The sequence below is a fragment of the Papaver somniferum genome, chromosome 8, assembly GCF_003573695.1.
Source record: "Papaver somniferum cultivar HN1 chromosome 8, ASM357369v1, whole genome shotgun sequence".
Lineage (NCBI taxonomy): Eukaryota > Viridiplantae > Streptophyta > Magnoliopsida > Ranunculales > Papaveraceae > Papaver > Papaver somniferum.
The window spans coordinates 33,982,309-33,997,656 of NC_039365.1; the positions used below are offsets into that span (position 1 = coordinate 33,982,309).

General features: G+C 35.8%; 1 protein-coding gene and 1 pseudogene across 1 annotated transcript; one reads left to right on the plus strand and one right to left on the minus strand.

Annotated features, from left to right (window-relative positions):
• Positions 1-240: 240 nt before the first annotated feature.
• On the plus strand, positions 241-3,352 carry LOC113302740 (annotated as a pseudogene).
• Positions 3,353-4,313: 961 nt separating this feature from the next.
• LOC113304905 (UDP-glucuronate 4-epimerase 3-like) lies at positions 4,314-6,593 on the minus strand. Its single transcript, XM_026554026.1, has one exon. The coding sequence runs from the start codon at positions 6,350-6,352 to the stop codon at positions 5,015-5,017; it is 1,338 nt and encodes a 445-aa protein (XP_026409811.1). The 5' UTR covers positions 6,353-6,593; the 3' UTR covers positions 4,314-5,014.
• Between the last annotated feature and the right edge of the window lie 8,755 nt (positions 6,594-15,348).

Sequence of the window (15,348 nt, forward strand, 5' to 3'; positions counted from 1 at the left end):
CATTGTTAGAATGGTGGTCCAGGGGGAGTGTCATGCGAACACGGGTTAAAGATGTGGCCCACCATTTCTACCGCCTAAGAACTTTCTAGTATTACCCGGACTGATCTTAATCCAAGATAAGGATGATATTACTTAAGCATTAAGGATTAAGGATTAATGATAATCTTTATAATGACACGTTCCTCTGGCTTTCTCTCTTTGTATAGCTCGACTATATATATATATAGCCTTGTAACACTCAGTTCTTGTAAGAGAAATTCATAAGATCTCTTCCACTTTGCGACCACTGTTTACATCTTATGTTTTGAATATAGTAGTAATCACTACTAAAGTTAGTAAATCTAACTAAACAAAAAGCCCGCCACTATCAGTATTGCTTATCACTTAGTTTAAGTTCCGCAAATAGCTATTGTACGTTTCCAAATTATAAAAATTTCTTTATTATATTGTAGATGAGAATATCCATGAGACCTCAGATAATCCCTTCTGAATCATATCTTCTAGTGCTGTCCATGTTTTTTCTCTCTTTTTTGAGTAAGCAAACTGCCACCTAGTAGAGCTTAACCTGCCGACTTCTATTTCTCCTCCGTCCTCCATTGACGCTACTGCTATTCATAGTTCTGCAAATATTAAACTGAACAGATAATACTCATCTCTATTTAGATTTGGTGCCCTAACTTCAATGGAAAACTACACCAATCCCTCCTTCTTCTTCGTCTAATTCTTTTTCTGCTTTTGCTAATTCGAGAACAAGGTGATTAATTCATTCGTTAATTCTTAAATTTTCTCTAAACCCTAGATAAATTTAGTTTTTTTAATTGTGTTCTCTTGATTGTAGATTTGATGGTGGTAGTGGTAGGGGAAGTAATAGAGGTACGCAGATGAGAGATGGTCGAGGAGGAGGTCGTGGTGGTGGTGGTGGAGGAGGAAGAGGAGGAGGTCGTGGTGGTGAAGGGGGAAGAGGGGGAGGAGCTGATAAAATTGATGCTCTTGGTAGACTCTTGTATGCTCTTTCTCCCTCCCTCTCTATATGCTAGTATTAACTTGGGTAAGAAGTCCTTTTTTTGATATAGATTGATATTAGATTGAATTCTATTGTGAATGTTATACTAGGTCAAGAGTATTGCGGCATATGGCTGAAGAGTTGGGTTTGAATATGAGGAGTGATGGCTATGTGAAAGTGGATGATCTATTGAAGTTGGATATCAAAACATTTGCCAACATTCCGCTAAAGTCGCACACTATTGATGATATTAGAGAGGTGAGGAAGTTCTATTGGTTGTTCTCTGTCCATTCATGCTTCTTTATAGTTTATACTTTATGCATCTTGAGACAAATTTTTGGTTTGAAGACTAAAAAATCAAGCCTTCTGATACTGTCATATGACTCATATACTCATCATTCAAATTCATATATAAGAGAGGGATGATGGTGCCATTTATATTAGAAGCTTACTCTATTGGCAATTCATTTCTGAAACATAACCCACTACACGAAAGTTAAGCTGCAAAATTCAACCTTTTAAGCAGACAGTTGGTTAAACATGCAGCTTAGAAACGTTCATCCGATTCCCATTCTTGATATTCACTATGCCATATTTCTTTTGCTATTTTCCTTCTTCCAGAAAAATTTTTGGAAGTCAATTTCAGGATCATATTTACATGTTGCTAAACCTGCATTTGACTCGCAAGATATCGTTGGTAACTGATTTTCACCATTCAGGCAGTCAGGAGGGATAATAAACAGCGTCATGGCCTCTTGGAAGAGAATGGGGAGCTGTTGATACGTGCAAACCAAGGGCACACTATAAAGGTAACTACATATTAACTTAATGGAGGGGATCTGTGCTTTCAATGAGATTCCAATGGGTTGCAATCAGTATTTAAATTTCCTAGAGTAAGTTGGTGCCGAGAATTTTGACATTGGATGAACGTATTAAACTTTTAAGTTAAACTGTGTTCCTCTCAAATCTTGTTAGGCCTTGTGTCACCAAATAAGTGAAGTGATTATTTTCGTCAACAAATTATATATATAATGGTAATTGTGGATTGTAATTCCTGTTGTGGACTCCTTTTTAGTTTGGTGTAGTGTGGTTCAAGATCCAACCACGCACTACAGTCCCTGATCTGGCCAGGGTTTTGTTTTTGGCGACAGCCCTGTGCTAAGCAAATTAATGATAACTACGGTTGTGCACATGATTTGATTCAGATAATGTCTAGGTTTTACTACAGTCTCACTTATGTAGAACATTTGTCTTAGTAAAACATCTGTTGGAAACAGTAGTCTTGATTTGTATAAGTTTCGACCCGTAACTGTATCTGTTATCATTCATCTCGTAGGGTTATAGATTAATTTGTTCTTGTAAATATGGTTAGGAATGCTCTATTTTCTGTTTAATTTGTTGTTTTCATGTTCAATTTTCAGACAGTTGAATCCGAGAGGTTATTAAAACCCATTCTTTGAGCTGAAGAAGCTCCAGGTACATATGCTAAAAATGCATTGATGACGGCTTATTTGTCAGTCATTTTTGGAGTTAGATTTTACCCTTCGAATGATTATTTCTAAACAATTTGTGCAGTTTGTGTGCATGCAACCTATAAAAGAAATCTAGAGTCAATTTTGAAGAACGGTCTTAAACGTATGGAAAGATTACATGTTCACTTTTCAAGTGGTATGCCAACTGATGGAGAAGTAATTAGCGGTATTATTCTGATCTTTGCCTTTTCACATATTATATATTAACTCCGATTTCATTTAGTGAGAGTTGTATCTGTATGTTGCAAAGCTACTTAAAGTCTTAAGCCTTTTGATAGGTATGAACCACTAGATGTAGGTTTTAAGCTAGTGAATTTTGAAATTTATGGACTTTGATCACTCTTTTTAACAGGAATGCGGCGGGATGTTAGTATCATGATTTTTTTAGATGTCGGCAAGGCTTTGAAAGGTACTGTCTTTTGATTTTAATAGTTCATGAGGCTTCTGTCTGGATTAGTTAATTACACCTGTGCTTTCTTTTTTGGTTTCAGAGGGAATGAAGTTTTATATATCAGAAAACAAGGTGATTTTGACAGAAGGATTTAAATGTATTGTGCCTGTCAAATACATTATGAAGATTGAAACATGGCCAGGTCGACAGCCAGTACCGTTTTAATCTGAAGCTAAGAAAGAAATGAGATGAGATGGATTGTTTTGTTTAGGAACCAAAAGCAAATCATCTGTTTTTTTTCTTTTTATTTCTTCAAGTGCTTTGACAGAATCCTTGTTGTTGTAAATTTTGTTTGGATGAGAATTCCAAATACCGGTGCCCTTATGTATGGATAGGTGTGAGCATTTATAATAACTGGCATAGTAATACATAAGCAATCTTAATAACAGCCTTGATATTTCCTGGAGAAGAACCACTCCTGTATCCGCGACAAAAGTCCTGTAATGACTTGCTATTGAATATGAAACACTATATGGCTCTAGAACAAGTCGAAACAAATTTTCAAACTCAGAATCCAGGTCTTTCAAACTCGTAACTTTAAGTAATGAATCTTCCATTGCCTGAGAAACCTTACCACATTGACAGTCTATTATCCACCTTTACCTTTATGTAGACACCCTGCTAATCTAATACTTCCACAGTTTATTAACAAAGCTAAGAAACCACAGCAGTTAAAGCCTTAAACATCTGACACTATGTATCCACACCAAAAACATATGTTTATCAGCGTATTCATTAAGAAGCGAATCCTCACCTCAACCATGATGGAGAACATTCTCCAGACTCTAAAGACCAATAAACTGAAAACTAAATCATGCCATGTATTCCTTGCTTTGAATCTTGAACAGAGACAGTTTTCCAATGTCTGATTACTAACTACACATTTAAAGTGGAAATTAATGTAACAAGTAAATCTCACACCTTCAGAGCTGCTAAGCAGCAAAAGGTGAATCATCTGCCAAAACAATTCTTCAAGCATGGTCAGAAAACCAAAGCTGTGCACTGGACAGAGACAATATCACTCACAGTAAATGACACACATCACTGGACAAGGCAATGTGTGAAACTAAGACGAACCAATAGCATCCCTAAACTCTGTAGCAGGATGCTGTACAACCTCAGAACCTCCATGGTCTAACCTCAACACAACACAACACAAAGAGTAAAGCATATAAAACAGGCAATACTAAATGACAAGGAAACATGTATAACGAAATGTTCAAACCCAAAAGAAGGTAATAAGACACTTCCACAACGCAAACGTCAACTCACATGTTATAAAAAGATGCAACTAAGAATCCAAAATGATGATACAAAGCAGGAAATATGTCCAATAAATAAGATGCATAATCAACTTTTCATTAAGAAAGTATGAATTTGCATGATCTTACACCTACATAACTATGAAGACAGTGAGTAAGTTGTTTCATGAGTTATGAAAGGAGAGAGTGGGGAGAAAACCACCAAAGTAGTTCTACTTAAGTAAACGAATGAATAAAATGAAACAAAAGGACTAAATTTCTGATGACAATAGTTCGTTCTCCACCAGATTAATCACTAAAACTATGAATGTACGAAAACACATGATCAGTGGCAATACAACCAATTCAGGAAAATGAATGAGAACCAAGTGGCATCCGCTGTTTTATTGAAATCATGTCGAGAGCTCCACCAATCAGCATATGCTCGTAACCTTGCAGCCTTGGATTGTACAAATGCCGAAACTACCAATAACAACATTCCTAGAATCTGAAAAGGGGAAAAAAGAAAAAGGAAAGAAGCAATATGTGGAAAAGGCTGAGACACTTCTGTTTTTACTTCTGATAACAAAAGAGGAATATCCTGGAAACAATGCCCAATAACCACGGAACCTCTCTCCCTCGCAGAATACTCGTTTCCTCTTTATATGACAGTATTTTTTTAAGATATACGAAAAAGAGAAACGTGCAAAGGAAGGTAAAGGGCGAAAAAATCATAAGAATCAAAAGAACAATTCAAATGGATCTAATCAAACAGCCAGTTGAGGATTCACTCGTCGCTTCTCTTCTTGCTGCCAGAATCAGAGTAGTAACTAAGATACCACCTGACAAATTTCTTCAACCCTGTCTGCAAATCTGTTGTAGGTTTATAACCAAGTTCCGTCTGAGCCAACGTGATATTCGCATGAGTAAACTGCACATCTCCATTTCTAGGCATTTTCAACATAACCCGGTTGGCTTTCTTCTTCAATAGTCTCTCCAATATACTCACAAGAGTTGTAACCGGCACAGGCGAAGTATTCCCCAGATTGAAAATCCTCAATTGAGCAGGTCCTTTCTTCTTCCCACCACTGCCTGTACTTTTCTCAGCAGTATCCAACGAACCCAAACACCCCTTGACAATATCATCAACGTAAGTAAAATCTCTAGCAACAGTACCATGATTTGGTCCTTCAAAAATCGGAATCGGCTTCCCCTTCAATATATCCCGTGTGAAAAAGAAGTACGCCATATCAGGTCTACCCCAAGGACCATAAACTGTAAAAAACCTCAACCCAGTGATGGACAAACCATATATGTGATTGTAAGTATGTGCAATCTCTTCACCTGCTTTCTTTGTAGCAGCATATAAACTAGCAGGTTGATCTGTTCTATCTCTTTCAGAAAATGGTACTTTATTATTCAATCCATACACAGAACTAGACGATGCCCATACAATAGATGGCTGTGGATTAGCTGATTTGCACACTTCAAACAAACTAACTAAACCAGCAATATTACTATTAACATATGAACCAGGATTTTGCATAGCATACCTAACACCAGCTTGTGCAGCAAGATGCATAACATGAGTAAATGCAACGACATCAAATAATTTCTTAAGTAGAGCAGAATCATTAATATCACCTTCAACGATAAACACACCGCTTCTCTCGAGTCTAGCTTGACGAGATCTTTTCAATTTAGGATCATAATAATCATTGAAATTATCAAGACCTAATACACCATCACCTCTTCTTTTCAAAGCAGCAGATACATGAGTACCAACAAAACCAGCAGCACCTGTAACAAGTACAGATATACCATTGTGAGATCGTATTTTGGACGAATCTCGCACTCGTTTCTCCCAATCTGGTCCTCCCCATGTCGATGCAAGAGATCTACGAGTTGAATCCGTTCCTGACGATAATGAGTATGATGAAGATGAAGATGAAGGTGTTGATCTCAAAAAGAAAAGTAGGATTAAACCTAGAAACAAACAAGACCAAAATGTTAATTTTGCTAATGAAAATTGCCATCTCAATCGATGAATGTATGGTGATCTATCCATTTTGATTTTCCCTGGTGTTGATGGTATTCCGTCTTGATGTGTTTTCAGCTGTGTCATTTCCTAGTTTTCAAACCCTAACTCTTCTTCTTCTGAATCTCTTCTCGATCTCAATCTTCTTCAGTTATATTACATCAAACCAAAATCGAAGAAAAAGTTAGGGTTTCGAATTTTGGGGATTTTATTTATTTTAGGGTTTATTTTTGAGAGAATCTTCTGGTTTCTTGGAGGGAGAGGATGGTTGATTGATTGATGAGTTGTTGTTTGGGGCTCGTTTTTTTTTTTAATCCTCTCACAGAAAATGAAGGAAGGAAAAGACGAGGAAATAGGGAGTCAGAGAAGAAAGAAGAAGGGTCTGTGTAATTAAAACTAATCATCAGGGGGTAAATTGGAAATGAAAATTTTACGTAATTAATTTTTGTTACTAGGATTGGAATTAAATAACCGAGATTGAGTTTATCTAAAACTAATCTAAATCTAGCTGGTTGTATTTATTTCAATCAAAGTTTGTGTGTTTATTGATTGGATGGATTACCATGAATTTCTGAGTCTTTTTTGAGTTTTTAAAATCTCTTTGATTTTGCAGTTTCATTGGATGGTTAATTACTAACTGGAGTAGATCTCATAATTGGTTTGTGTGTGAAATTTTTGGGGTTCCCGTTTGGTAGTTGGTAGTTTTTGAGTGGCATTACACTGGGTTATTTCAGATAGCCCAATTTGATATCAGCGGATTTCGAACTCTGGTCACTGGTATATCATCATCCAGTAATTTTATCATTGGCTGAGCATTTTTGTATGAATTATGTAGATGTTTATTCAACAAAATTGAAAAAGAAGTATAAAACAGACAAAAAAGGCATCACATGATAGTAAGTAAGAAAGGTTGAGGATGAGAATGACACATTTGGTGGTGCTATCCTGGTGGGGACTGTCTCCAAACGGTCACTAATTTTAGTCTCAAGAAACTTCTCAAATAGAGTACAAAAACATACTTGGAAAGATGGCATTTCCCTTCTTCTCTACACAAAAATCATGTTTTAAGATTTATAGATAGATGGATATCTTGTAATCTAATTTTATGGCTTAAAAGTCGTGTAAAGATGATTGTTGATATTTAATACCACATATCTAACATTTTACTCAACCTTATTATAAGTTTTTTTTGAGACTAAAGAAACATATATAATTAGTAAATTGGCCTTTGTGATGTGTCTACTTATGACAGTTACGTGTAAATTAACTATTGAAATGATTTTAAAAAACGGCACCTTTTTTGCTTAAATTATGTATATACAGCTACCAAACTAATTATGGAGTGCTCTAAATTCTTTTTTTTTTTTTTTAAATCATCATGTTGAAGCAAACTCGTTATAATAGGAAAACATTTCCACGGTCAAGAGGAGAAATTCTGATTGCTGAATATAAAATATAATTGCACTATTCTCATGCTTATATGACTGGCCTGCCGAATATTTGAAATATGATTCCCATGCCATATTACTAGTAAGTATCAGCAAGGTTGCTGATACTTACTGAATTTCATGAGAACTAATTCATTTAAAATAAAATAATCGAATATGTTAAATCTGACATTAAACTTTTAAAATCATCAACCCTAATGGAAACTTGGATGCTTTTGGTAGGCGAGGTGGAGTAAATCTAAGTTGGTCGGTCATAGGATATTAGCCAACTAAACAAGTCCCTAAATGTCCGTTAATGACTATGCCCCTGCTAGCCTCTTCTTCTACGCAAGTGTTCAAACCAATTAAAAAACTTGTGCACACCAACCAATTAAGTTCATGTGTTATCTTTCTTCCGGTTGCTTGCCAATTACAACGCAACCTCTTATAGCTATTAGCTAGCTACTACTAAGCAGACTTACGGAGCGGTCATCATGGACCTTTGAAAATTGCATGGATCTTCAAAGATTCCATCGTCTAGTTTGTGTCCAAAAGAAGAAACCAGGGGCTAGTTTGGGGTTTGCCACTAGTATCTTACAACATTTTTTGTTTATTCCTGACGCATCTGAATCGTCTGGATCTGAATCATTTGGATCTGAGTGAAATCACCTGACTCATCTGGATCTGAGTCGATATGTTTGTTTTGAGTCAGATCTGACTTATCTGACTCGGAAATAAGTGAGTCAGTGGTTTGGTCCCATGAGTCAGGGGTATTTTGTTACCTGACTCAAATGAGTCCGAGTCAGGGGTTATGTCTGAGTCAGAGATCGAGTCAGATCTGACTCAAAATGGAAAACAAACGGTCTGACTACTGACTCGGTCCGAGTCAGGGGTTGACTCAGATTCAGACGCCGAGTCAGCTGCAAACAAACAAGTTCTTAGTTTCTACCATGCATATGAGAAAGAACCAAACCATACGCGTTATTTTCAAAAGTCTTTGTGGGACGAATTAGTTTGAAATTCTATGCATTGTCTAAGAAATCATTTTCAGAAATAAATTGATTAAACCCCTGACAGAGAGTCTCGAAAGGTTTTTGTTGATTAATTTAATTGTTGGATGTAAAAGGCGACGTCTCTAAATACATGACCGTCAATTTAACCTCGTGTTTGTTTCTAAAAGAATCTTCCACACGACTTACACAATCAATTTAGCTTCGTGTTTCCAAAAGAACTTCCCGTGAGGACACGGAGAATAAGCTATTAAGAAGGAGTATGGATATTTTTGGTTTATGTTATTTTTGTGAGAAAACGATCGGACTACTTTGCATTTATTTTGCGAATAATTTTTTTATTATACGAATGTTGGAGGATACATAAAATTTGGAATTACTTTATCGAAGGATGTTGTTTTTATTTGATTTATAATTTAAATGTCACCATACATATGAAATCTTGGAAGTTTAATTGGGGAGACGAAGACTTAGCTGAATGTGGAATTACATCCCGGTTGCAATATAGTGGTGCATATGGAGATAGTGAAACATAAGAGTCTTTAAAAACAAAAAGAAAAATTTGGCAAGCCTCATCAGACTCAAGGATGTTAAATCTAACAATAAATATAGCGATAACATTACGGAATTCTTTATTTCGGTCTTTTTGAGCTTGTTGTTTGTTGTTTTGTGCTGCCTAAGTCACTTTCGATTTTCTATTCTTTTTTGCTTGCATTGTATTCATTGAGTTGAAGTACCCCTCTCAATGAAATCTCTCTTTGATGGATCAAAAAAAGTAAAAAAATCCAAAAGAGAGGCTCGAAATTTCTTTCGGTGAATGGTGTACAGTGACCGATTTCGGTAATCATCGTCTCTGAACCATTGATAACTCCAGTATTATCATGAACTTGTAAGGATGGTGAATAAAAATGTTTCCAATATGGCAGTGATTCAACAGGAGTTAGAAAACTTTGGAGGAAAATATCCGGTTCATTTATCATCATTGACCCTTACTGTTCAGATTTGGTCCATTTAAGGCCATATCTGAACAAATTTCTTCATTTTCCCTTCTTAGATAGCTCGTAGTCTAGGTGAGGTTAGTTTAAGTATTTGCTTCAATCTCCATTGTTTTAAGGAGATTTTCATGGTTTTTGCGGTGTTTTGTCCAAATTTTTTGTGCCTTTCCCTTGATGGAGATTCTCTATGCGCTCTCATGACGTTTCTTTGTGGTTTTAATCGACATTTTGGATGGAAGTCCAAGTCTGGTGGTAATCAAGATCTAAGACTTTGGGCATATTACTTTTTTTTTTATGAGAAAATCTTTTTTTCTTGAGGAAAAAACTCTATCAAAATTGTTGGACTATAATTCCAAAACAATTCTTTCAATCTTCGGATTACTTGGTACTCTTATTGGTATTTCGGTTTTCTCTTCATTAAATTACTGTGTATCACTGTAGTGCCTTTGAATTGGTTTGAACTTTGGTCTTGAAGTTCATGTAATTTTTATTTTATCATGAATAAATGAAATTTTATAAAATTTATCCAAAATAAATAAATTTGGAGGAGCATGATTGAAAAGACGAGGGTACCCAAATACACCACAATCTTTTATTTTGATCACAACCTATACAAGACCCACTGTGTATAAACCTCTTGGAGATACAATCACTCAAGGAATATTTCAACACAGTGTCCACTTGATATAGAGTTAGTCCGAACTGGCACAACAAATGCATAAAAACCCCGGGACCTTGTTCAGAATTGAATACCCTCAAGATTAATCCACTATACAAAATCTAAACCAACTTCGTATAGTTGAGACCAAGCAACTAAACCTATAGTTCACCTAGTTCCTTGGGTTTCCCTGCGCCTCCAACTTACAGTAAGTCACACACTTGGAACAATTCCTTTGGTTCGTATTCCAAACAGTAAAGAAACAATAAATATGTTCGGTAACAACTCTTTTCAATCAAGTGATATGAGTTTGACAAAAGGCTATTCCGTTTATCCCAATAAACTCCTTTGTCAGGTCCTTAGATTTATCCAATAACAACTACCAAAGTAATTGCCAAGATTTTGCAATCAATACTTTTAATCACAAAGAATTGTATTGACGTCGAGCTACTCAACTAATCAATCAAATATATCACAAAGATAAACCGATTATAGTTGGATCCTTTTCAGCCGAAATAAGTATTGTGTGTGCCAAAGATTATGAACCCAAATCAGAAATCTTTTTCGTCTTCTTAGATCTTCAATAAACACCTGCACACAATCAACTTGAATCTCTTGTGATCAATCACACACAGAACGGGATCTGTTAACAATGAATTATCACAAGAAGTCTTTAGATCTACAAACAGTCTAAATATCCCTGTCGAAAATTCAATCTAGCTTGAGTGAATCTTATATCAGAAGAGAAGATTCTCAAGCATAAACAAACTAGGTGCAATCAAAGTTCAACAACCGTTAGTCAATCAAATCAATCGAAAACTGCAATTATATAGTTTCCACCAACGGTAGTAATGGATCTTTTCAATCCCAAAGAAGTCTTTAAACCGAGCGGCCGTAAGAGATTTCGCCTAATTATGTTATTTTCCTCTCCGAAAAGGCGGCTCCACCAGTAACAACACAACTAGGTAGTTTTGCTGGATCTGAGGATTAGTTTGCTTGAAATGCAAATTTCAATATTCATAGACCAAGGAAGTTTGGACACCAAGGAATTTCAAAAACCGAAAATATTCTCAAGATATGCAATATATTTCCAAATATTGACCGAAATCTCATTAGAAAATCTCCAACTAGTAAATGCACATTATTAATTTTTATTTTCTAAAGATATGCAAAACTAAAAACCTTAATTAAAAGATTCTCAAGTTATTTCGATCCCGGATTTTCCTTTTGCTATCAAGGAATATCTTTGAACAATAAAAGATAAGAATTATTGCACATGTTCAAAGTTTGTCGACATCTTTACTTGGTAAATCCTTTTTCATATTTACCATCTTGGAACCGACTTTCCACACTTACAAACGAGTTTAGAATTGGTTCATCTGACTTCCAAGAACTATATGATAGATTATCCTATCAAATCATCAATCATGGGTTTAACGGTTCTACCAAAACAAGTTTTGGTTCTACCTCCATGTGGGTACTAGAATTAGTCACGCTAGTTACCAAAACTTGGTTGACTAGGTACTAGGATCGGTTCCCACATATATATGGTATCTAACTTGTATCTGTTGCACATGTTCATAGGATCGGTTTCCCAATTACTAAAAACTTGTTGCACCTCTTACAAGGATCGATTCCCCTTTTGTGATCGGTTGCACCTCTTACAAGGATCGATTCCCCTTTTGTGATCGGTTGCACCTCTTACTAGGATCGGTTCCCCAATGTCTAGAGTTGGTCATACCAATTACAACAAATCAATCATACCATCTCAGGTGATTACTTAAGATTGGTTCACTAATAAAAGTCATACCAATACAAAAGTCAGGTCTTGTGAATAGTTTTACCAAGATACATAAACAAGTTATGAGTGGTTATACTAAACACACATATTGGTAATTCAACAGATTTGCAATGAATAACAATACCAATAAGCCTAGTGATTTCCCTTTCGATTCATAAAACAAGTTTATGAATTGTACTTCCTTTAAATGAATGTAAAACATTGTTTCCTAGGACGAAATGTTCACCCATACCCATACATAATCACAATAGCATTCATACGATTATGTCGATGTCTTATATACGAAGTTCAAAAGATTTGCGTTATACTTCGTATTGTATTCCTTAATACTATGTCTAACTAGAGTATAATCATTCACAACTTTGCAGTTATGTTTTCAATATGCACGACTTGAAAGATACGTTAGGGAATGAAACAGTTAAAGTCAAATATCACTAACCTCAAGTGGAATGATGATGTCATCGTTGTAGCTCCTTACTTCTTCACATTCTTCAAGTCTTCACGTAATACTTATAATGTCTCATATCCTAATACTTTCAAGCTAACCTATACGAACTTGACTACAGTAAATAATCAAGTGACTCTTTAAATGAGTTCTGGTTCACTAAAATATGACAACCAAACTTGACATACCAACGCTTGGTGGGTTCAACCGAGCTACGCTCTAACATTGATGTAATCAAACGACTACAAGTTGATGTTTTTTATATGTAATCTTAAACTTTTTGAAAATGATCAATAACACCATCAAACAATCTCTGACACCGGCACCAAGAGCTTCCCCTAAGACACCTGCAGCAACAAAAACATCAACAACACAAAGATTCAAAAGGCCGAGTTCGATGAAGCTTCAAAGTGATCCAGTCCGATTAAGGCCTAGGATAGTAGATTTTGGTTATTTGTGTTACTTATAAAATTGTATGTCCGGAAAGGAGGTTGATTATTGGTGGGATCTATGGATCATGTTACTCCATTATCATCTGTGTCACTATGGCTTGGAAGAAAACTTTAAAAAACGGTTGAATCTTTGGATCCTAACATCTCTACTATATGTATACTGATTTGGATATGATACTCTTGATCCAAATAAGATCATTTAAGCTAGTCTTGTTGCTTATGAATCAGAATGGGATGGTTAGATGCATGTCTTCTTGAAAATAGTATATATATATCATTGTAAAATGTGTTAATTGTATGATGGATGATTCTAGGTTTATTCTTAATCTCCGAGTCAGTAATGTAACCGAGTTTACTCACTGTACTAGCATTAATATACGAGGCTACGCCTCTTTTCCTTAAAAGAAAGTGTGAAATTTGTTGCATTGCTTTTAGTGAAATTGTCAAGTAAGTAAGTAACATGATCATGGGCAGTAAAATAAGTTTATTCCAACCTAAAAGTAAGCACACGCTAAACAATGGCTCACCCTGAACGTAGGAGTCCAAGCACTGGTTTCGATATATGCAGTAAAGCCTACCAATTTCTATGAACAGAAACCATTTTTATAAGCAACTTTCTTCATTTGCTTCGTATTGAAGACAATTGCACAGTTCATTTTTTAACTAACCAAACACTGAAAACAGCTTACTTTAATAACAATCTACCAGTCAAAAAAGGAAAAAGAACAAAAAGAAAAACCGACAAAGTAAATATTGAGTACCCCAGGTAGAAATACTACTAGTATTTAGCTAAGACCTAAAAGAAAGATGCCAGTGATGAGGCCTGAGGGGTATAAAAAGTTATGGGGTTACTCTGTTTGGGGGAATTCTACAATTCAGCAGCACTACATGTGAACTTTTTAAATGCCTGAAGAACAAAAATAGGTCAGTAATTCAAGGCTTACCGTTAAGGGCTGCACAATTAATCCAACCATGCTTCTCACACTTATGTGACCCCTTAACAGGAATGTGTCCAGCAGATATCAGTAAGTCTTGCAAAACAGTGACAGTTCATGACAATTTTAGAAACTGTCAGTGTCGACACGACAAGAACAAAAGTTAATTTTGTCACTAGTAAACCGTGTGGCGATCCGATACTTTGAATCTTGACCAACCACAAATGGAACATTTATATCAACAACAGGCCATGGCCGGTTACAAACAATTGTCAGAACGTCATGCCGTCATGGGAATTGAGTCTAACCACTGGGAGCACGTTAGTTCAATTATTTTTCAACTCATTTTACAAAACAGGCTTGAACCAGGCAAATTAGACACTGGCTCAAGGTTTTGTCTGAGAAGAAAAAAAAGGGCCGAGACCACAGATTTCACCCAAGACATAACGCGATAAATAGAAAAAAAAAAGGCCCGGTCAAGGCCGCATTGTCCACTACAAACAATCCTATTAAAGGGGCGGCATGTTCCATTAGAGGAACGGCAAGTGTGATAACAATGTTCCTCTAGTTGATTAGGAGATGTCCTATAGGGAGTGTAAATTGACTAGATTACCCTTTTCATCAGTGGCGGAACCAAAATTTTTAGTTGGGTGGGGCAATACGAAAAATATTTTGGAATCATAACTAATCACAAGGAAACCCACCAAAATTTTTGACGTAAACAGCTCGTTTAAACACGGAAATACGAAGCTATAATCATCAAGTCCCACCTTAAATGAATCCATTCAAATATTAGTTGATGCAGATAGACATGATCAAATGGGACTTGCACAACAAAGATGAGAACGCTGTGAAGAGTTGTTATCATTCTTTGTTGGGCTCCTCTCAAGAACGCATTGTGCAACATCGTTTTCGCTTCGCATGGAGCTTTGCAGTTTTGAAGAACAAGTTAATTAAACAGAGTATAAGTAGGTTCATTTGAAGAGAGATTGTTAAACTGAAGCCTAAAAATCCTAAAAATTAGCCCTTCTTCACTCATTTATTTCCTTAATTTGACTGCTATAACGTTTTTCACCCTCACATTTTCAGGACATGCAATACTAATTAAGGATTAACCAAAATTTAGGTGGGCCCAGTGACCCACCCACCTCACTAGTAGCTCCGCCCCTGCTTTTCATCTTACATGGACTAATTAATCTAGTGGAATCAGATCTCTTCTCTTCTCCTCCTCCATTAAAATTGAAATTTTCATCATCCTCGATTTGAAAATTTGATAATCGTTGATTGAAAACTATATTTCGAAAAACCCAGTTAGGGTTTAGTTTATTGTGTATGATTTAAGTTAGTTTTGTATCAAAAA

Bases quoted from the DNA above. Each gene is read 5' to 3' on its own strand.
- LOC113304905 (XM_026554026.1), bottom strand. From the start codon at position 6,352: ATGACACAGCTGAAAACACATCAAGACGGAATACCATCAACACCAGGG.